Source organism: Solea solea, chromosome 18, assembly GCF_958295425.1.
Source record: "Solea solea chromosome 18, fSolSol10.1, whole genome shotgun sequence".
In the NCBI taxonomy this organism is placed as follows: Eukaryota; Metazoa; Chordata; class Actinopteri; order Pleuronectiformes; family Soleidae; genus Solea; species Solea solea.
The window spans coordinates 6,187,262-6,208,416 of NC_081151.1; the positions used below are offsets into that span (position 1 = coordinate 6,187,262).

At 39.0% G+C, this 21,155-nt stretch overlaps 2 protein-coding genes across 2 annotated transcripts; one reads left to right on the forward strand and one right to left on the reverse strand.

Moving 5' to 3' along the window:
- Positions 1–41: 41 nt before the first annotated feature.
- acvr1l (activin A receptor, type 1 like) lies at positions 42–9,168 on the forward strand. The gene is made up of 10 exons (XM_058614796.1): positions 42–203; positions 1,499–1,583; positions 2,864–3,118; positions 3,207–3,421; positions 3,621–3,720; positions 4,328–4,474; positions 5,192–5,467; positions 6,506–6,703; positions 6,802–6,932; positions 7,248–9,168. The coding sequence occupies exons 2-10, from the start codon at positions 1,514–1,516 to the stop codon at positions 7,377–7,379; spliced, it is 1,524 nt and encodes a 507-aa protein (XP_058470779.1). The 5' UTR covers positions 42–203; positions 1,499–1,513; the 3' UTR covers positions 7,380–9,168.
- d2hgdh (D-2-hydroxyglutarate dehydrogenase) lies at positions 5,095–20,962 on the reverse strand. Its single transcript, XM_058614795.1, has 11 exons — positions 20,801–20,962; positions 19,502–19,880; positions 19,350–19,407; positions 18,386–18,525; positions 18,095–18,288; positions 17,838–18,006; positions 17,562–17,705; positions 16,918–17,060; positions 16,530–16,695; positions 16,009–16,291; positions 5,095–5,409 (listed from the first exon to the last, which is right to left on the reverse strand). The coding sequence occupies exons 2-10, from the start codon at positions 19,842–19,844 to the stop codon at positions 16,029–16,031; spliced, it is 1,620 nt and encodes a 539-aa protein (XP_058470778.1). The 5' UTR covers positions 19,845–19,880; positions 20,801–20,962; the 3' UTR covers positions 5,095–5,409; positions 16,009–16,028.
- Between the last annotated feature and the right edge of the window lie 193 nt (positions 20,963–21,155).

Consider the following 21,155-nt stretch of genomic DNA (forward strand, 5'->3'; position numbering starts at 1 on the left):
GAGGAATCCTGGGATCCTTTGGTGACGTCATACGCAGCGAGAGGAGAAAGCGAGCCGCCAGTAGGTGGGCGGTGGGCAGGGCAGCTGTACCTCTCTGAGCTCCTGCTACACCGCAGACCACACTACTAACATGCTTTAAACACTAATGCACACACGCGCAGACGTCACACAATGAGTTAGAAGCTGTTCCACGCGTGTGTCAGGTACGTGGGTCTTATTTTTTTTTGTCGTTAACTTGTGCCAGGCTACGCTTTGTTGCTGCAGCGCTAGCTTTAGCTTGCGAGGCTAATGGGCGCCTGTCTGAGTGGCGCCTCTGAGGCGCCTGCAGACGGCCACTAAAACCGCCTGTTGGTGGCCTGTTAGCCACAGCAAACAAACCATGCCTCCGGTAGGTTTTCGGTTTTCTAACACAGGGTTGCTGTGTGAATATGTGTGTTTGTAGTTGTTCCATCAAAACCAGAGGTTAATATGCTATTGACACTTATGGCGTTATCTTGCTAATGGCATGGGTTGTTGATGCTACAGCTGGTAGCATTCACAGATAATAGCTACAGGAGCAATTACATGTTTTAGAACCATGGTTCTCAAATTGTGGTGCTTCTACTGTTCGATTGTTCTACTGTATATACCAGGTTGTTTGAAGAGCATGGAGCTGGAGAGTATTAACCAGAGTGCATAGAATAGAAACAAATAACAAAAAAATCTTAGCTTATTGGGAATAAGTCTGCCTCCTGTGAAAAGACTTTGCTTGACCTATTTACACCACTGTATTGTAGCGTTGGTCATGATGGTGTTACTTTAAAAGCTCAATATTTTCTCAGGTGGTACTTGATATCAAATGTTTGAACCACCGGTAATGATTAGCTTGTTAATCGACAATGTAATAACGTGAATAAACAGAGATGAGTAGATAGACCAAAATTGTAATCTCCACTTAGCTGGTTTTTTTACTGTCTATGTAGTATTACATACAATTTTTTACTACACACGCACAGCATAGATCATCATACCCACACTGCCATCATGAATAACAAATATTCGTGTCTGGAATCGATTTAAAAATGTGTCTGGTAATAACCAATCTATTAGTTTGTTAAATTGTAGTTGTCATTTATTTTGAAAAATACTCATTAAATACTGTTGCCACTGCTCCAGCCTTAGTCACTCATTCACAAAATGAATGAACATTTCTTTTGTCTTTTATTGAGGATAGACTTTTTACACTACCTAACAATTGTGCCATGATCTTGCTCGCCATCCAGCAGAAGACTCCTAATTGCACAGTCATCGGCGTACACAAACTACACAATGACATCATGTCAAAGTGAAGAGCTGACAGTATATTTTCTGTGGTTGTCTTCAATTACTTGACAAATTATCATATCCGTACTGTCTGACGTGTTTGCAGAGGATGATCAGAAAACATAAATGGACTAAATGTAATTATACTCTTTGCAGGAGTGTACTCATGTGAACTCTTCTTCCCTCCCTCCCTCAGTCCATGCACTGAAACATGGCTCATTGCAGTGTCCATGTCCTGCTGCTCTTGCTGCTGGCCCTGCAGACATCAGCTGAGGGCTCAGGTACAGTCCTCACTTGTTTTTTAGGAAGATTATTGGGGAATAATGCAGATTGCATGCAGTCACGTCAATCATGAACTACAAGAGAGACGTGCCAAAATAGGAGTCATCATCATCTCAGTCTGTACATTTTAGGCCTGCAGCCATTAATTGATTTTTAATCTGTTGCTACATTTATTGTCAACAATCTTGATAATAGTTTAGAAAATGTTTTTTTTTTCTGATTTCATTGCTTCATATAACAAATAAATCATTATGATTAATTTTGTTTTGTGGACAAAACAAGTACATTTACATACAGGGGTAAGTCAAGCTACGTGTGTAGCTCGACTACAACATTCAATTCCCATGTCCCAGTATAAGAGAACTCATTTAATTAACTCTGCTAGGTGATGATTTGACCTCTTCAGCTTGCTACTATTGAGTAGTTTCCAGTTTAGCATGTCGCTTGATAGCATGTCGTCTGCCATTCCTAGTCTTTTCACAATTCATTAATTCCGACTCTGATCGTATATGTTGAGAAAATAGAGAGTGTGGTTTTAGTCAGACTAACATATTCATTTGCTTTTCTTTTTTTTATTACAAATGTGTGAATGTACTGAGTGGCATCCGTTTCCCAGCCATCTCTTGAAGATGATTTGTGAATTTAGCATTGATCACGTATATATACATATAAAACATATATATGTATATTGCATTAGCAAGTTGTGAGAACTTAATCGATTGATTGATTAGAAAATGTTTAGGGTCTTGAAAGTTTTTTTTGTTTTTTTTCTTCCAGTTAGAAGAAAACCTTAAGAGTTTGGTGGGATGGAATATTTTTTTCTTTAATTGGCAGCATCTACATTAATGAAGACAGATATTTTTATGGAAAACTTTACTAATTAAAAGCTCAAGATTAATATGTATTGCTATATGAATTAATCAAAACCTAGATAGTCTATGTTTTGTCTGTTTCTATTTGTTCGACGCGCAAACGTGAGATCTTATTATAACATCTCATCCTCAACCTTATATATTTGTACATTTTTGACAGTGGAAGAATAAAAAACAAAAATGCAAAGTCTCTGCTTTATTTATCTAAACAGAAAATAGAATAGTGTTAGTGCCCACTGCTCTTTTTTTCCGAAGTGAATGTTCTGTTGCGTTTTGCCAGACGGGCTTCTCACTTGTTTGTGTAGTGAGTGAGAAAGTTGGGGAGACGTCCCTTCTGTTGACTTACTGCTTCTGTGTACTGTGAAACAGCATGAGTGTATACTGAACGCGTACCGTCTTCTTCACAGATGGACAGTTGGTGTGTCTGTGTCACAGCCCGACGTGCCCCCAGGTCACCCGCTGCCAGGGAACCCGCTGCTTCTCCTCTGTCATCGTGGGCGGCAGTGGGATGGAGTTTGAGCACGGCTGCCTGAACGAGCTGGAGAAAGTCCGCCTGCACTGCTCCACGGCTCCGTCCTCTCGCCAGGCCATTATCTGCTGTTCTGAGAACATGTGCAACAGCAACACAACCAGGACCTCTCTGGTGTCACTGCTTCCTTCAGGTACGTGGATTGCAGCTCATTATATGTTTATTTTAGCAGCAAAGAGAACAGTCACTAGAATGTGTTCTATTCCTCTTGCCCTCGGAAGATGAGCCAGAAGGTGAGCCGGTGCGGTATCGCGTTGAGACTTTGGCCCTCTTCGTACTCGGCCCAGTCGTGGTTCTGGCTCTGCTGTCTGTAGTGTCGGTGCTGGCCTGCAGGAGGCTCCACCACGGCCGTCTGCAGAGGCTGCAGGAATTCGACACTGAGCAAGGAACCATAGACGACCTCATCTCCTCCAATGTAGGAGACAGCACTTTAGCGGTAAGACTCAAGAAATGCTGGATTCCTGCAGCATTTCCTTCCTTTCTTGTAAATTGTGTACATCAATATTTACAGTGTATTCTTTGTATTTTTTTTGGTTGCTTCTAAATTCCACAGTAAAAATAACCAAATGAAGGCAGTTTTTGTCTTTAAAAAAACAAGATGAGATGTGTGAACTGACCCCTGTCTCTGTCTCCAGGACCTGTTGTCCCACTCGTGCACATCAGGCAGTGGTTCAGGTCTTCCATTCCTCGTCCAAAGAACTGTGGCTCGGCAGATCAGTCTGGTGGAGTGTGTAGGTGGGTAAAGCCGAGTGTTTGATTGAAAAATCTGTTCACTGGCAAATTTAGTCAAAGCCCTACAGAGAAAACCTATGTCACGGGCATCAAATTATTTTTAATAATCAGCGAAAAGCAAAAAGCTCATTTTGACATTTGTCTGCTGAACCGTCAAGAAAAGTCTTCCTGTGTCGTCCTTCACGCTCAGTTTTCTCTTTGCTGTTCATAGCAGTTATTTTTAAATGATTCTCATTCATGCAGATCATGGTTATATTCGTCCTTGATTCAGCTTTTCTTGGATGACTGCATACATCTATTTTCAGGTTTTTCCAGATCTGTCCAACAGACGATGACACCGTATTTGTCAGTTTAAATTTTGCTTTTTGTTTCCCCGTCTTGTGATTTATTTATTTTTTTTAAAGTTGAATTAGTCTCACACTGGTGATGTAAGTTTGCTCATAGTCAAAGCAACAGACAGGATGAAACGGCAGTTTGTATTGCTTTGGAATTGGAAAATGTGTTTTGGTGCCGTTGATGTGGAATCATCCGATATTTGTCTAAGGAAACGCACTCTGCTTCATGTCTATGTATCTTCTCAGTATCTATCTCCTATTTCCTTATTTTCCAGGGAAGGGAAGGTATGGAGAGGTGTGGCGGGGTCAGTGGCAGGGGGAGAACGTTGCTGTTAAAATCTTCTCCTCCCGAGATGAGAAGTCCTGGTTCAGAGAGACGGAGATCTACAACACTGTGCTGCTGAGACACGAAAACATTCTGGGTGAGTCTGCTGCACACTCGGGTGAAGTCTTGTTCACTCAAAGGGGAATTTCTTTTCCCTTTTATTTCTCCTGGATGCATGCCCTTCACATCATTAGCAAGGATGTAATTGACCTTCAGGAGAAAACAGCTTTAATGATTTGCTTTTCTGCGCTCCATTAAACAAGTGTTTTTTGCTTGATTTACTTGAAACTGCCACAGCGAGACCGATGGAAAAAACCAAATAGAACATTGTGCTCCAGCTTACTTCACACAACGTAAACTGTGGGACAAACCTAATCACCTCAATTCTCCTTCAAGTGCAAAGTATTTATAGGCATATGTGGGATAGTGTTTGTAATTTTTAAACAAATTCTTTTATATTTACAGTATTGTATTAGTTTTACTGGTCTAAGCTCTTTTTACAGTGTTTCTCAGACCCCGTCTGTCTGTGCACAAATCCCAAATAAACATCTTGAATGTTGACATTTCTTTGCAAGCTTAATGTAAATGTCATGTTTTCCACACAGTTGCTCTTTCCAACATCAGCTTCCTTTTAACGTCCTTATGTTCTTGCCACTCTTTTATGTCTGAAGTCACTGATGCACAGAATGTGCACAAGAAACAGCAGCAGCACACTGATTCAATTCACCAACGCAGTTTAATGACAATAATAATATAATAAATGCTTTAAATGAAAGACGATTAGATTTCACGTCTGTCTCCCCTCTCCTCTCAGGCTTCATGGCGTCTGACATGACTTCTCGAAACTCCAGCACCCAGCTGTGGCTCATCACCCACTATCACGAGAACGGCTCACTTTATGACTACTTGCAGCGGGTCGCCGTGGAGACGTCGGAGGGCCTGGCGATGGCGGCGTCGATAGCGTGCGGCCTTGTGCACCTGCACACGGAGATCTTCGGCACAGAGGGCAAACCGGCCATCGCTCACCGGGACCTGAAGAGCAAAAACATCCTGGTCACAAAGGAGCTACGCTGCTGCATCGCTGATCTGGGTCAGTCAGACTTCTACTGCGTTGTCTATATTATATCATACATAATCATAAATTACATACAACTAGACTGAATACCTTTTAAAATATAAATGAATGCCTGCTACATTTAAACAGTTCACACAATGCCGACTTAGACCATCGGCTCCATTCCTCCTCTCTTTGTATTTTTTATATATTATAATATATTATATTATATTTTTTTTTATTGAACATGAACACAGGTAATGGTCCATTTTATGCCAAGACTGATGGAGGCAAAGAGGAAACACAACATAAAGTGAGACGACTGCAAAAGGGTTGAATTATGGCTGAAAACACACAAGACGCACACATTTATGAAATTGATTCTTCTCCTCGACGTTTATCACGCAGCGGCACCAGCAGTGTTTTGGAAATGACTCAATTTCTCATGAGGATAAAAGTTACTCACTGAAGCGTTAACAGTTTACAAAGAAGAGTTAAAAGTTTTTCTCTTTAAGTGTAAAAGTGACACTAAGGAAATGATATTCCATGTAGAGCTTCAACTAACGATTATTTTCTTGATTTAATCGAGTAATCGTTTGGTTCATAAAATGTTGATTGGTGTTTCTCAAACCCAGAAAGGATGAGGTTCTCAAATGTCTTTTGTCCAAAAAACAAAAACTATTCAGTCTTAAGGATTTCTTTGTTTATATGGAGCAAAGAAACCAGAAAATATTCACATTTAGGAAACTGAAAAAAATCAGAAAACTTGTTTTAATTCCTTAAAAACACTCAAACCGAGTAATCCCTTGTCAAAACAGTTGCCAATTAATTTAGTAATTGATTTTATAATCGAGTAATTGTTTCAGCCCTAATTACGTGTGTCAAATCAAATTAGTACTCATTAATATTTGTTTGGTGTTATGTACGAGTTGTTTTTCTTGGTTTGCCGTCATTTTTTTTTTAACATATTTAATTTAGTGTGCATTGATTTGCCTCAATATCAGATATTGTCCTGCTACAGTGCTGCATGCTTTGTTTTTTTATTAATTCTTACATGTTTTTTGCACATTACAGGACTGGCTGTGACTCACTCGCAGGCTGACAATCTGCTGGACGTGGGCAACAACCCAAAGGTTGGCACGAAGCGCTACATGGCTCCTGAAGTGCTGGACGAGACCATTCAGACAGACTGCTTTGATGCCTACAAGAGAGTGGACATCTGGGCCTTTGGACTGGTGCTGTGGGAAATAGCACGACGCACATACAGCAACGGTTGAGTGCATTTCAACACAATTGTGTTTTTGGACTCGACTTCAGGCCCGCGCGCGTGTGGTAAATCAATTCTTTTTTATCTCGTATTCACTTTGCAGGCATCGTCGAGGAGTACAAGCCTCCGTTTTATGATCAGGTGCCAAACGACCCCAGCTTTGAGGACATGAGGAAGGTGGTGTGTGTGGAGCAGCAGAGGCCTTTCATTCCCAATCGCTGGTTCTCTGATCCTGTGAGTAGCAGTCAGCTGTTGTTTTGTTTCTTTAAACTACACTTAATGCAAATTACAGAAATGAGCGTTGTGGTGTCACAATTCTAGAGAAAAGAAAACACTGAAAAACGTCTAAACTTCTTCATGTTGACAAATCAGAGGGGTTTTAAAAATAAAGTGTCAAACATGAGATTCGTCCAGCTTCTCGATATAATTCTGTGTTTTTCTTTGACTTACAGTAAAATGAATACTATGTTGCAGATGCTGATAATAACCTTGTTATGAGATTGGTATCAATATAACTGTTGACTCTCTGGTTGTTCCCGCCTCTGTCAGACCCTTTCTGCCCTGGTAAAGCTGATGAAGGAGTGTTGGTACCAGAATCCCTCAGCCCGGCTAACGGCTCTGCGCATCAAGAAGACCTTGGACAAGATTCACAGCTCTCTGGAGAAGGGCAAAGAGTCGTGAGAGGAAGCTTCTGAGGCAACAGAGGGGTCACTTTGAACGAGGGCGATTATTAGAGAACACGAGAGGAAAAGGAGTTCATCCACTTTCCCTCCGTTCCTCTGCGGTTGCCTCCGCCTGACATTTCGTGTCGTCACACAGATCTGGTAAAGACTTTTGTTTCGCCACAGGACGCAAACCTGTTGTCGCCACTGTGTTCGCACTGACCTGAACTGTGGACTGTTACTGAGTGTAAATAACACGGGTGGTGTGTGATTGTTCTCCATCCTGACGTGTAGGCATGGGTCGGCGTGAGATCTGGACGATTTAATAACTTTAAGTAAAAATTATCACATTTTCACAGTATCACGTTTACAGTAGCTGTAGAAGCAGTTTGTGTTTTATGTCGTACTATCAAATATAATATTGATAACTGTGTCAGCTCATGTTGTCCTTACATTTAAAACAAAGTAATGCTATTAGCCAGGACGGTACATTAGTAAAAATCTGGCGAAACAATACATTCCCACAAACTTATATTATAAAGCATATTTTAAGAAGACCTCTCGTATAAAGGGGGAGGAGTCAAATGGCTACTAGAGGTCGGAGGGTTTAGTAACACAAAAATACCTTAGAAATGTTGGTACGGTATCACACTATTAAATATTGCAATATTTAAGTCTCAATATTTTCTTTCAGCCCGTTATTATCCATGTCGTCTACAGTGATTCTTTCACCATTGCTAACTCGTACCTTTGGCGTTACCTCAAATTTGGCACAAAAAAAAGTGACACTCCCATTTAAAATCGTACACAGCTTATTTAACAAAACAACTCATACTGCAGGAACGGTATGGTATTTAAAAAAAAAATTTGGCATACTTTGGAAAGTGCAGACTGACCCATGCCTACTGATGCTTTAATGCCCATTTAAGACTGCTCTAGGTTCAGCCTTCTCTCTCTTACACTGCATAAACACACACACTGCATAACCAAGTCTCTTACACTGATCCTCAGCCGCTGGTTTTGGCGCGTGGACGTGGCACAATTGGAAATACTTCACTCGTATTATAGCTTTATCAGAACACTCACAAAAGGAAAAGAGCCAAGTGAAACAACGTTGTTTGTAAACTTTCTAAATGTGGTATGATATTTATGTACACACTACTGAGGATATAGAAGACTGATGGCGTGTGAAATGGACTGAATACACACAGTATACAGGCACTGACTCTAATGGACTTTCTATCCCCCCACGTTATTATTGTTGTTGACGCTCGTAGGAAAATGAGTTGCTAAGAGAGTGGAAACGGCAGGGAGAATATTCTTGCTGAGCTTGTATTGTTGTACAATGAAGACGGCATAAACGCTACATATAATGTTACATGGTGGTTCTCAGACTGTAAGAACCTGCCATTAGGAATTATTTTGTATCTTATCTTATAAGAATATGACTCAAACTGCTCCTCTGTGCTCCATGTACTTTATGAATGTACTGTGGCTGATTTAGAAAAACAAACCCTCCTGTGTCAGCAAAGAGGAATTTGATACTGGAGGTTTTTGAAGTAGCCGGGCTTCCATTTACTCCTCATATTCCATCATGCCACACTTTTCTGTGTTGCCTGAATAGTGGGGGCGGTAAGAATTCTATGTTCAGATGGAAATTGTTGTAATCAAATTTCATTTTGAAACTGATTATAAGTTTGTGGTTACAAACAAATTTGTTCACAAATGCTGGGATTGTTTGTGTTGTCAAAAAAAAATGTTGCTTTGTCATTTTTACATATATATAAATAAAAGTGAATTAAAACGTTTACTGCATTCTTGCTTCAATGTGAACTGCCCTGGGTTATTATTATGAAAAGTATTTTATTAAATGTTAAGGGGTTAATTTCTTTTTACCTGTTGCATGACTTTTTTTTATCATTAGACAAGAAAAAATGTGAAATTTTCTTACATTATGGGATGTACTGAACTTAAGGTATGTGTAAAATGTAGCATTGATTGATTAAGTTGAAAGTTGTTGCTGAATATGCCTCACCCTTCCCTTTCAAGTGCCGTAACACTGCAAAAGGGCATGGTATAGTATGTCGTCCAAAATCACTCAAAAAAGTCATAGTATAGTATGTCGTCCAAAATTGGTGAAAAAAGTCATAGTATAGTATGTCGTCCAAAATCACTCAAAAAAGTCATAGTATAGTATGTCGTCCAAAATGGGTCGAAAAAGTCATAGTATAGTATGTCGTCCAAAATGGGTCAAAAAAGTCATAGTATCGTATGTCGTCCAAAATCGGTCAAAAAAGTCATAGGTTAGTATGTCGTCCAAAATCAGTCAAAAAAGTCATAGTATAGTATGTCGTCCAAAATCAGTCAAAAAAGTCATAGTATAGTATGTCGTCCAAAATCGGTAGAAAAAGTCATAGGTTAGTATGTCGTCCAAAATCGGTCAAAAAAGTCATAGTATAGTATGTCGTCTAAATTTGGTCAAAAAAGTCATAGTATAGTATGTCGTCCAAAATTGGTGAAAAAAGTCATAGTATAGTATGTCGTCCAAAATCACTCAAAAAAGTCATAGGTTAGTATGTCGTCCAAAATCGGTCAAAAAAGTCATAGTATAGTATGTCGTCCAAAATGGGTCGAAAAAGTCATAGTATAGTATGTCGTCTAAATTTGGTCAAAAAAGTCATAGTATAGTATGTCGTCCAAAATCGGTCAAAAAAGTCATAGTATAGTATGTCGTCTAAATTTGGTCAAAAAAGTCATAGTATAGTATGTCGTCCAAAATCGGTAGAAAAAGTCATAGTATAGTATGTCGTCCAAAATCGGTCCAAAAAGTCATAGGTTAGTATGTCGTCCAAAATCGGTCAAAAAAGTCATAGTTTAGTATGTCGTCTAAATTTGGTGAAAAAAGTCATAGTATAGTATGTCGTCCAAAATTGGTGAAAAAAGTCATAGTATAGTATGTCGTCCAAAATCACTCAAAAAAGTCATAGGTTAGTATGTCGTCCAAAATCGGTCAAAAAAGTCATAGTATAGTATGTCGTCCAAAATGGGTCGAAAAAGTCATAGTATAGTATGTCGTCTAAATTTGGTCAAAAAAGTCATAGTATAGTATGTCGTCCAAAATTGGTGAAAAAAGTCATAGTATAGTATGTCGTCCAAAATCACTCAAAAAAGTCATAGGTTAGTATGTCGTCCAAAATCGGTCAAAAAAGTCATAGTATAGTATGTCGTCCAAAATGGGTCGAAAAAGTCATAGTATAATAGCATGTCTTCGAAAAAGTCATAGTAAAGTATGTCGTCTAAATTTGGTCAAAAAAGTCATAGGTTAGTATGTCGTCCAAAATGGGTCGAAAAAGTCATAGTATAGTATGTCGTCTAAATTTGGTCGAAAAAGTCATAGTATAGTATGTCGTCCAATATGGGTCAAAAAAGTCATAGTATAGTATGTCGTCCAAAATGGGTCGAAAAAGTCATAGTATAGTATGTCGTCTAAATTTGGTCAAAAAAGTCATAGTATAGTATGTCGTCTAAATTTGGTCAAAAAAGTCATAGGTTAGTATGTCGTCCAAAATCGGTCCAAAAAGTCATAGGTTAGTATGTCGTCCAAAATCGGTCAAAAAAGTCATAGTATAGTATGTCGTCTAAATTTGGTCAAAAAAGTCATAGTATAGTATGTCGTCCAAAATCGGTCAAAAAAGTCATAGGTTAGTATGTCGTCCAAAATGGGTCGAAAAAGTCATAGGTTAGTATGTCGTCCAAAATCAGTCAAAAAAGTCATAGTATAGTATGTCGTCCAAAATCAGTCAAAAAAGTCATAGTATAGCATGTCGTCCAAAATCATTCAAAAAAAGTCATAGTATAGCATGTCGTCCAAAATGGGTCGAAAAAGTCATAGTATAGTATGTCGTCTAAATTTGGTCAAAAAAGTCATAGTATAGTATGTCGTCCAAAATCGGTCAAAAAAGTCATAGTATAGTATGTCGTCCAAAATCGGTCAAAAAAGTCATAGTATAGTATGTCGTCTAAATTTGGTCAAAAAAGTCATAGTATAGTATGTCGTCCAAAATCGGTCCAAAAAGTCATAGGTTAGTATGTCGTCCAAAATCGGTCAAAAAAGTCATAGTATAGTATGTCGTCTAAATTTGGTCAAAAAAGTCATAGTATAGTATGTCGTCCAAAATCGGTCAAAAAAGTCATAGGTTAGTATGTCGTCCAAAATGGGTCGAAAAAGTCATAGGTTAGTATGTCGTCGAAAATCAGTCAAAAAAGTCATAGTATAGTATGTCGTCCAAAATCAGTCAAAAAAGTCATAGTATAGTATGTCGTCCAAAATCATTCAAAAAAGTCATAGTATAGCATGTCGTCCAAAATGGGTCGAAAAAGTCATAGTAAAGTATGTCGTCTAAATTTGGTCAAAAAAGTCATAGTATAGTATGTCGTCTAAATTTGGTCAAAAAAGTCATAGTATAGTATGTCGTCCAAAATGGGTCAAAAAAGTCATAGTATCGTATGTCGTCCAAAATTGGTGAAAAAAGTCATAGTATAGTATGTCGTCCAAAATCGGTCAAAAAAGTCATAGTATAGTATGTGGTCCAAAATGGGTCAAAAAAGTCATAGTATAGTATGTGGTCTAAATTTGGTCAAAAAAGTCATAGTATAGTATGTCGTCCAAAATGGGTCAAAAAAGTCATAGTATAGTATGTCGTCCAAAATGGGTAGAAAAAGTCATAGTATAGTATGTCGTCCAAAATCGGTCAAAAAAGTCATAGTATAGTATGTCGTCCAAAATCGGTCAAAAAAGTCATAGTATAGTATGTCGTCCAAAATCGGTCCAAAAAGTCATAGGTTAGTATGTCGTCCAAAATCGGTCAAAAAAGTCATAGTATAGTATGTCGTCTAAATTTGGTCAAAAAAGTCATAGTATAGTATGTCGTCCAAAATTGGTGAAAAAAGTCATAGTATAGTATGTCGTCCAAAATCACTCAAAAAAGTCATAGGTTAGTATGTCGTCCAAAATCGGTCAAAAAAGTCATAGTATAGTATGTCGTCCAAAATTGGTGAAAAAAGTCATAGTATAGTATGTCGTCCAAAATCACTCAAAAAAGTCATAGGTTAGTATGTCGTCCAAAATCGGTCAAAAAAGTCATAGTATAGTATGTCGTCTAAATTTGGTCAAAAAAGTCATAGTATAGTATGTCGTCCAAAATTGGTGAAAAAAGTCATAGTATAGTATGTCGTCCAAAATCACTCAAAAAAGTCATAGGTTAGTATGTCGTCCAAAATCGGTCAAAAAAGTCATAGTATAGTATGTCGTCCAAAATGGGTCGAAAAAGTCATAGTATAGCATGTCTTCGAAAAAGTCATAGTAAAGTATGTCGTCTAAATTTGGTCAAAAAAGTCATAGGTTAGTATGTCGTCCAAAATGGGTCGAAAAAGTCATAGTATAGTATGTCGTCTAAATTTGGTCAAAAAAGTCATAGTATAGTATGTCGTCTAAATTTGGTCGAAAAAGTCATAGTATAGTATGTCGTCCAATATGGGTCAAAAAAGTCATAGTATAGTATGTCGTCCAAAATTGGTGAAAAAAGTCATAGTATAGCATGTCGTCCAAAATGGGTCGAAAAAGTCATAGGTTAGTATGTCGTCCAAAATCAGTCAAAAAAGTCATAGTATAGTATGTCGTCCAAAATCGGTCCAAAAAGTCATAGGTTAGTATGTCGTCCAAAATCGGTCAAAAAAGTCATAGTATAGTATGTCGTCTAAATTTGGTCAAAAAAGTCATAGTATAGTATGTCGTCCAAAATGGGTCAAAAAAGTCATAGTATAGTATGTCGTCCAAAATTGGTGAAAAAAGTCATAGTATAGTATGTCGTCCAAAATCACTCAAAAAAGTCATAGGTTAGTATGCCGTCCAAAATCGGTCAAAAAAGTCATAGTATAGTATGTCGTCCAAAATGGGTCGAAAAAGTCATAGTATAGTATGTCGTCTAAATTTGGTCAAAAAAGTCATAGTATAGTATGTCGTCCAAAATTGGTGAAAAAAGTCATAGTATAGTATGTCGTCCAAAATCACTCAAAAAAGTCATAGGTTAGTATGTCGTCCAAAATGGGTCGAAAAAGTCATAGTATAGTATGTCGTCTAAATTTGGTCAAAAAAGTCATAGTATAGTATGTCGTCCAAAATCGGTCAAAAAAGTCATAGGTTAGTATGTCGTCCAAAATGGGTCGAAAAAGTCATAGGTTAGTATGTCGTCCAAAATCAGTCAAAAAAGTCATAGTATAGTATGTCGTCTAAATTTGGTCAAAAAAGTCATAGGTTAGTATGTCGTCCAAAATCGGCCCAAAAAGTCATAGGTTAGTATGTCGTCCAAAATCGGTCAAAAAAGTCATAGTATAGTATGTCGTCTAAATTTGGTCAAAAAAGTCATAGTATAGTATGTCGTCCAAAATCGGTCAAAAAAGTCATAGGTTAGTATGTCGTCCAAAATGGGTCGAAAAAGTCATAGTATAGTATGTCGTCTAAATTTGGTCAAAAAAGTCATAGTATAGTATGTCGTCTAAATTTGGTCAAAAAAGTCATAGGTTAGTATGTCGTCCAAAATCGGCCCAAAAAGTCATAGGTTAGTATGTCGTCCAAAATCGGTCAAAAAAGTCATAGTATAGTATGTCGTCTAAATTTGGTCAAAAAAGTCATAGTATAGTATGTCGTCCAAAATCGGTCAAAAAAGTCATAGGTTAGTATGTCGTCCAAAATGGGTCGAAAAAGTCATAGGTTAGTATGTCGTCCAAAATCAGTCAAAAAAGTCATAGTATAGTATGTCGTCCAAAATCAGTCAAAAAAGTCATAGTATAGCATGTCGTCCAAAATCATTCAAAAAAAGTCATAGTATAGCATGTCGTCCAAAATGGGTCGAAAAAGTCATAGTATAGTATGTCGTCTAAATTTGGTCAAAAAAGTCATAGTATAGTATGTCGTCCAAAACGGTCAAAAAAGTCATAGTATAGTATGTCGTCTAAATTTGGTCAAAAAAGTCATAGTATAGTATGTCGTCCAAAATCGGTCAAAAAAGTCATAGTATAGTATGTCGTCCAAAATCGGTCAAAAAAGTCATAGTATAGTATGTCGTCTAAATTTGGTCAAAAAAGTCATAGTATAGTATGTCGTCCAAAATCGGTCCAAAAAGTCATAGGTTAGTATGTCGTCCAAAATCGGTCAAAAAAGTCATAGTATAGTATGTCGTCTAAATTTGGTCAAAAAAGTCATAGTATAGTATGTCGTCCAAAATCGGTCAAAAAAGTCATAGGTTAGTATGTCGTCCAAAATGGGTCGAAAAAGTCATAGGTTAGTATGTCGTCGAAAATCAGTCAAAAAAGTCATAGTATAGTATGTCGTCCAAAATCAGTCAAAAAAGTCATAGTATAGTATGTCGTCCAAAATCATTCAAAAAAGTCATAGTATAGCATGTCGTCCAAAATGGGTCGAAAAAGTCATAGTAAAGTATGTCGTCTAAATTTGGTCAAAAAAGTCATAGTATAGTATGTCGTCTAAATTTGGTCAAAAAAGTCATAGTATAGTATGTCGTCCAAAATCACTCAAAAAAGTCATAGTATCGTATGTCGTCCAAAATTGGTGAAAAAAGTCATAGTATAGTATGTCGTCCAAAATCGGTCAAAAAAGTCATAGTATAGTATGTCGTCCAAAATGGGTCGAAAAAGTCATAGTATAGTATGTCGTCCAAAATCGGTCAAAAAAGTCATAGTATAGTATGTCGTCCAAAATGGGTCATCCAAAAAAGTCTAACCTAAAGGTGTCTTAGTTAATGTCAAGTGTGGGATTCGAACCAGTGTTCACTGGGGGAGGCTGGCACCCAACAGGTAGCGTGATAAACCACTCAGCCAACTGAATAGGCAATTTTTCGTCACACATCCTTTATTCCACACAAGAAACACAATGTTGTCAAAAAAGTCATGTCATCCAAAATCACCTAAAAAAGTCATAGTTTAATATGTCCTCAAAAAATTGGTAGAAAAAGTCATAGTATAGTATGTTGTCCAAAATGGGGCCAAAAAAGTCATAGTATAGTATGTTGTCCAAAATGGGTCAAAAAAGTCATAGTACAGCATGACGTCCAAAATTGGTCAAAAAAGTCATAGTATAGTATGTCGTCCAAAATCGGTCAAAAAGTCATAGTATAGTATGTCGTCCAAATTTGGTCAAAAAAGTCATAGTATAGTATGTCGTCCAAAATGGGTCAAAAAAGTCATAGTATAGTAAGACGTCCAAATTTGGTCAAAAAAGTCATAGTATGTCGTCCAAAATCACCTAAAAAGTCCTAGTATAGTATGTCATCCAAAATCAGTCAAAAAAGTCATAGTATGTTATCCAAAATTGTATGTTTCTCATGTGGCCCCTTTGGGGAAAATAATTGTCCACCCCTGCTCTATAGTATGGTATGATGCTTATTGTCTTAAACTAGTTGGACATTGTGTGTAGGAAATAGATCAAACTAAGGCAGCTTTGAGGGGCAGAGGTTGTTCATAATGTTAACCACTAACTTCAAAAACCATAAGCAGCTTGTTATTGTTGTTTTTGTGCAGCAAATGCAAAAAAAATTAAGGGCTGTAGACTGAGCTACATATATGACACTTACCCCTGAGCGATGAGAGTGGGTCATTTCAGGTCGTCTGGTAAAGTCTTATATGGGTTGAGAATGCCTTTCGGGTCCAGCATGGCCTTGATGTTTCCCATGAGTGCCACGGCCTGGCTGGGTTTACTGTAGTAGATGTAGTTCCTCTTCTTCAGGCCCAGTCCGTGCTCGGCACTCACGCTGCCCTGACGCTTCGCCGTCCACTCGTAGACAAACGGCTCGATGGCAGCGACGAGAGCGGGATTATTGGCAGAAGAGGTGACGTTTAAGTGGACGTTCCCGTCACCTATGAGGGAAGACAACAAGAAAATGATGCAGGCGGGTTGAAGAGTGAAACGTGCATTTAAATTTAATGTTTTAGGGCCTGTATACACAGGAACGAGTATCATATTGGCTTTTTATCCACACGGAATCTCCTGTTTTTTGGGGGTTTTTTTAAGGAGGAAAAAGAAAATGATTGTATCGAGAAGGTTCTGTTTCCGTGTGGATAAGGACTTGGAGAAATATATCCGCCCATGTCTTACCCACATGTCCATATCCCACCACACTCTTGGCCTGGTCTCCCAGGTGTGTCCTCATGTCTGTCACCAGCTGGTAGATCTGCTCCACAGGAAGTGAGATGTCATACTTGTAGGTGTAGCCTTCGTGAGTCAACGCCTCCGTGACTCGTTCACGCATTGACCACAGAGCCTGAACAGTTGACAAGGAAATTGTATTTTTTTTTTTGTATTTGTACCATCATTATTCTGTTTTAAACAAAGCTGGGGTTATAAATGAGTCTTGCACTTGGGATTGACTCAAAATAAAATACGTAAGTTATACAGAACAGAAGAATCAACTTCATTTAACACAACAATAACTTTATACATAGATTTATCCTTTGAAAAATAACGCAAAAAGAATTCCAGTTACCTTTATTTTGGAGTCCTCCGTGGCAACGGTTCCGTCAGCGACCATAGACAAATTCATTGCCTCCTCTAGAAAGTTCTGGAGTTTTTCTCCGTCGTGCGTCGAGTCTGATCCAGATGTTTCAATGACGACGTAGAACGGACAGTCTGCAGGGTGGAGACAGAGTAGCATTAGTATTTGTAATAAAGTAACAAATACCATAACCAACATGCTTTATATGAACAGAACTTAATGAAACTTGTTCATAGTGTTATATCTATCACTTAATTTATATTTATAGCGTAAAGTGATAAATAAGGTCGCTATTAAAACAGTTTACAGATGCATCTGACTAGAGCTGCCCCCATTAGTCAGCGAGATTTCATTGGTCGTCGCTGCAGAAAAAAAACAGAAAAACAAACAAACACTGGAAACTCTATTTGAAACTATGTCTTGTCAAAGTAAAATCAAAACCTATATGGATAAACCATGTATGACTTTAATTTGAAAGGGGCCGACACAGGAAGTGTGTAGTTTGACAGAAGTCCAAGAAAATCCTGAGTTGGGGACAGCCCTACATCTAACAAACTCAAGCTTTAAAAATAATATTAACCAATAAAGGACATCAGATGTCAGAAATAAATAAATAAATAAATAAATATACTTACCAGATATGGGATTGGACATTTTTAGGTGCGTGTTCAACAGCCTCATACACTCACTGTCCAGGAACTCGAACGCTGACAGGATTTCTCCCAGCATTCCTCTGCAGAGCTGAAATGTCTGCAGCAGCTGCTCGAAGGTCTTACAACCTAATAACGAGAAAAATGATCAGCTTGTAGAATGTAACTACTAATCTGTTACAGGGAAACTCATTCACAACGTTATGACACTCTTTAGTTAATTGTTTTTATCCTTATCTGAGAGATAAGAGAAAATCATACCCAGGAAAACCACGTTGACAGACTTTGGTTTCTGTGGACAAAGCACAGACACTGCCGTGATGACCCCCAGTGTGCCCTCTGACCCTATAAACAGCTGTTTGAGGTCATATCCTGTATTATCTTTCCGCAGCTTTGTCAAACAGTCCAGCACACGTCCATCGGCCAGCACCTGCATACGTCACGTACATCAAAATCTCACACTTTCATACATGAGGATCATATATTTCCCCCTGAGGTATTTACTGTATTTAACTCACCACTTCCAGACCCAGAACGGTCCCGCGTAAGGAGCCGTAGCGCAGCAGTCGTAGCCCGCCTGCATTAGTCGCAACATTCCCCCCTATTTGACAACTGCCCTTTGACCCCAGATCCAGTGGCATTATAAATTCTCTTTCCTCCAGATAGAGGGACAAGTTCTCCAGGACACAACCTGCCTGGCAGGTCAGAATCCCTGAAAAATAGAAATATGTGATGATTTAGTTAAAAGTTTCAAAAAAATACACACATGTGCATTTTGGATTAAACTTTTAAGTAAGTACTGGACTCACCAGAGATGCTGTCAAAAGTGAGGACGTTGTTCATGAGAGCAGTGGAGAGGACAATCTCGTCGTAGACTGGAACGCTGCCCCCCACCAGCCCGGTGTTGCCTCCTTGAGGGTTGACCGCCAAGTTACGACTGTTACAATAACTATAGTGGGGATAAAACATTTTAAAAGGACAGCTCAAGTGTCGCTCTCACTGGTACAGAAGAGAAAACAGATTTTAGCCACTTACAAATTCCAAACAGTGTTTCCCAAACCTGGTCCTCAGGGAACACTGCATGTTTTAGATGTTGCCCTGCTCCAACACACCTGATTCAGATGAACAGCTCGTTACCAGGCTTCTGCAGAGCTTGTTGACGAGCTGACCATCTGAATCAGGTGTGAGGACCAGGGTTGGGAAACACTGGTCTATGATATCTTTACACTGTGATTGCTGCTTTATCTCACCATTATACAGCCATTTCCTGCTGGAAATCTAAGTTTGAAACTGCTCACTCTCCCACACCACAGGAGATGCTAGTCTAACTGCTGCCGTGTTTGACAAACAACTGCCACTTAAGTCATTCCAAACAGGGAATTGTAAGCACCAAAGTCACAAGGTAACATATCTGACATACTGATGGAGACAGCAGAAGATTAACAACTCTTGTGTGTGTGTGTGTGTGAGAAAATCACTGATTTTCTGTATGGACTGGTGTGGGGAGAGAGTGGGTGGCATACTTAATTTTCTAACTGGAAGAAGTTACCCAACAGTAAGAAAAAGCAGTAAATATATTCATAAACAACGAAACTGACGAGACGTAGTTATCAGTAGTCTTCTGCAGTGTCCTAAAATAATTTCCTTTCTTTTGATACTTAATTTATTTATTTATTCAGCCACGGAAACAGCAAGTTAATATCAACGCCTCTTACAAACAATCCCTTTACAACTTATGTTTTCATATATACTTTGTCCTGTCGTGTTCTTTACCTGAGAATTTGAGAAACTTCTTCTGTGGTCTGAGGTCTCAACAACACTTCACTGGAGCCTGCAGAAGTCACATGAGTTACGTCAGTTCCTTCATATACCAAAAAAACAAACCCTGTGTGTGGAATGAGGCTGAATTCAACTGTAGCCATCACCTCTCACTGTCCTGAGCCAGTCCACATTACTTGACTCCAGCAGGTCTGGGTCAGTGATTGTCCTCCCCGGTAAAACCTTCCTGAAGAAGTCCAGATCTTGCGGAGTCACTCTGGAGAAAGGCAGCCTCTCTGGGGCTGCAGAGGGAGACGACTTTGGTGCATCCGCTCCACCATGAACCTGACGACTGGAGACCAAGAACTGTCCCGAGCTGCAGGTGAGGACAGGACTGCAGAGGCCCGCAGACCAAAGTCTGGTTCTGGCCGTCGATGAGAAGACACGATGGCCGCTCAGATATCGGAGAGCTGCCCTCAGTCCTGACATTCTTTGGAGAATCCCCGCCATAACTCAAGAGATCGTTCGTGGAGGTGACAAAACAGGCTGCGCCGGAGAGGGAAAAGGAACAAGAAGAACTAGTTTGTTACCTCCCAGGTCACTAATGCTACATTGTAGTCATTCTTTTAATCCACCTGGCAAGTCCATTAGTTCACCCGTGTGTCACTGCAAATATCAGCTAATCATATGACAGCAATTCACTGCATTTAAGCATGTAGATATGGTCTATGGTCAGAATGGGGAAGAAAGATGATTAAAGTAAATCAAAGCTTAACTGTGGCTGGCATGGATGTTAATCTGAGTATTTCAGGAACTGCTGATTGAGATTCTTACACACAACCATGTTTCGTTGATGACAGAGGTCAGTGGACAATGGCCTAAATTGTCACAAGACTAACTAAATAACCACTCATTACAACCTAAAGTAAGAAGAAGGCTATCTCTGTGTGCATAACACTTGAAGCAGTGGGTCTGCAGCAGAGGTCTCAAACTTGCGGCCTGCACGTAAAATCAAGTTATAATGTAGTTATTTCTATAGGCTCGTTTTTTTTTAGTAATAGATACATTTTGCGTTATATTCATATGTTGATGTTTTATATCCACATCTGCTGCGACATGAGTATGAAAAATATGTTAATTTCACTACAGAAGAGACTAAATGACCTCTGCAGTTGGGCAAAAGTAAACATGTATATATCGGTATCAGTTATCGGTAGAAGCCCTCACAATAAATCAGCATATCGGCAAAAAAAAGTACAACATTGTGCATCTCTAGTTTTTCTTGTAGTAACAAAAATAAAGGTCGTGTTTTCTCTGACGCACTGACTCAGCAGACTTCTGAAACTGACGTTTGAAACACTTGTTGATAAAAACCTGCGCTAAACTCTGCATGAAGCTGTGGCTTCACTTAGCTTAGCTCCATTAGCACAACTCTGCTTTGACAGTCAGTCTCCACTGTCTCTTACCGTACACGTTCACCTAACAGCCCGCATCCCTCTGTAAGTGTGTCTTCTCTCGTGTCATATTAATAACTAAGCGTGAAAACCCCGTGACAAAGTTCAAGAACGAGTGGTCACATTGCCTCCAGTGTCACAGCATTCATTCTGGTGATTACAACCTAACACGACAGGAAGTGACTGCTAACAACAACAGCAGTGGTCGCGAAGAAGAAGCTGGACCAATCAGAGGGCTCTTTCACCCAGCTTGACCCAATGGGGGCGTGACTTTAGCACCGAACAGCCAATCAGGGCTGTGGTAAATAAAGTCATGCTTTTTTTGAACAATCCACGCTCACGCAAGAACTAGTTAGTCTTATTTGGG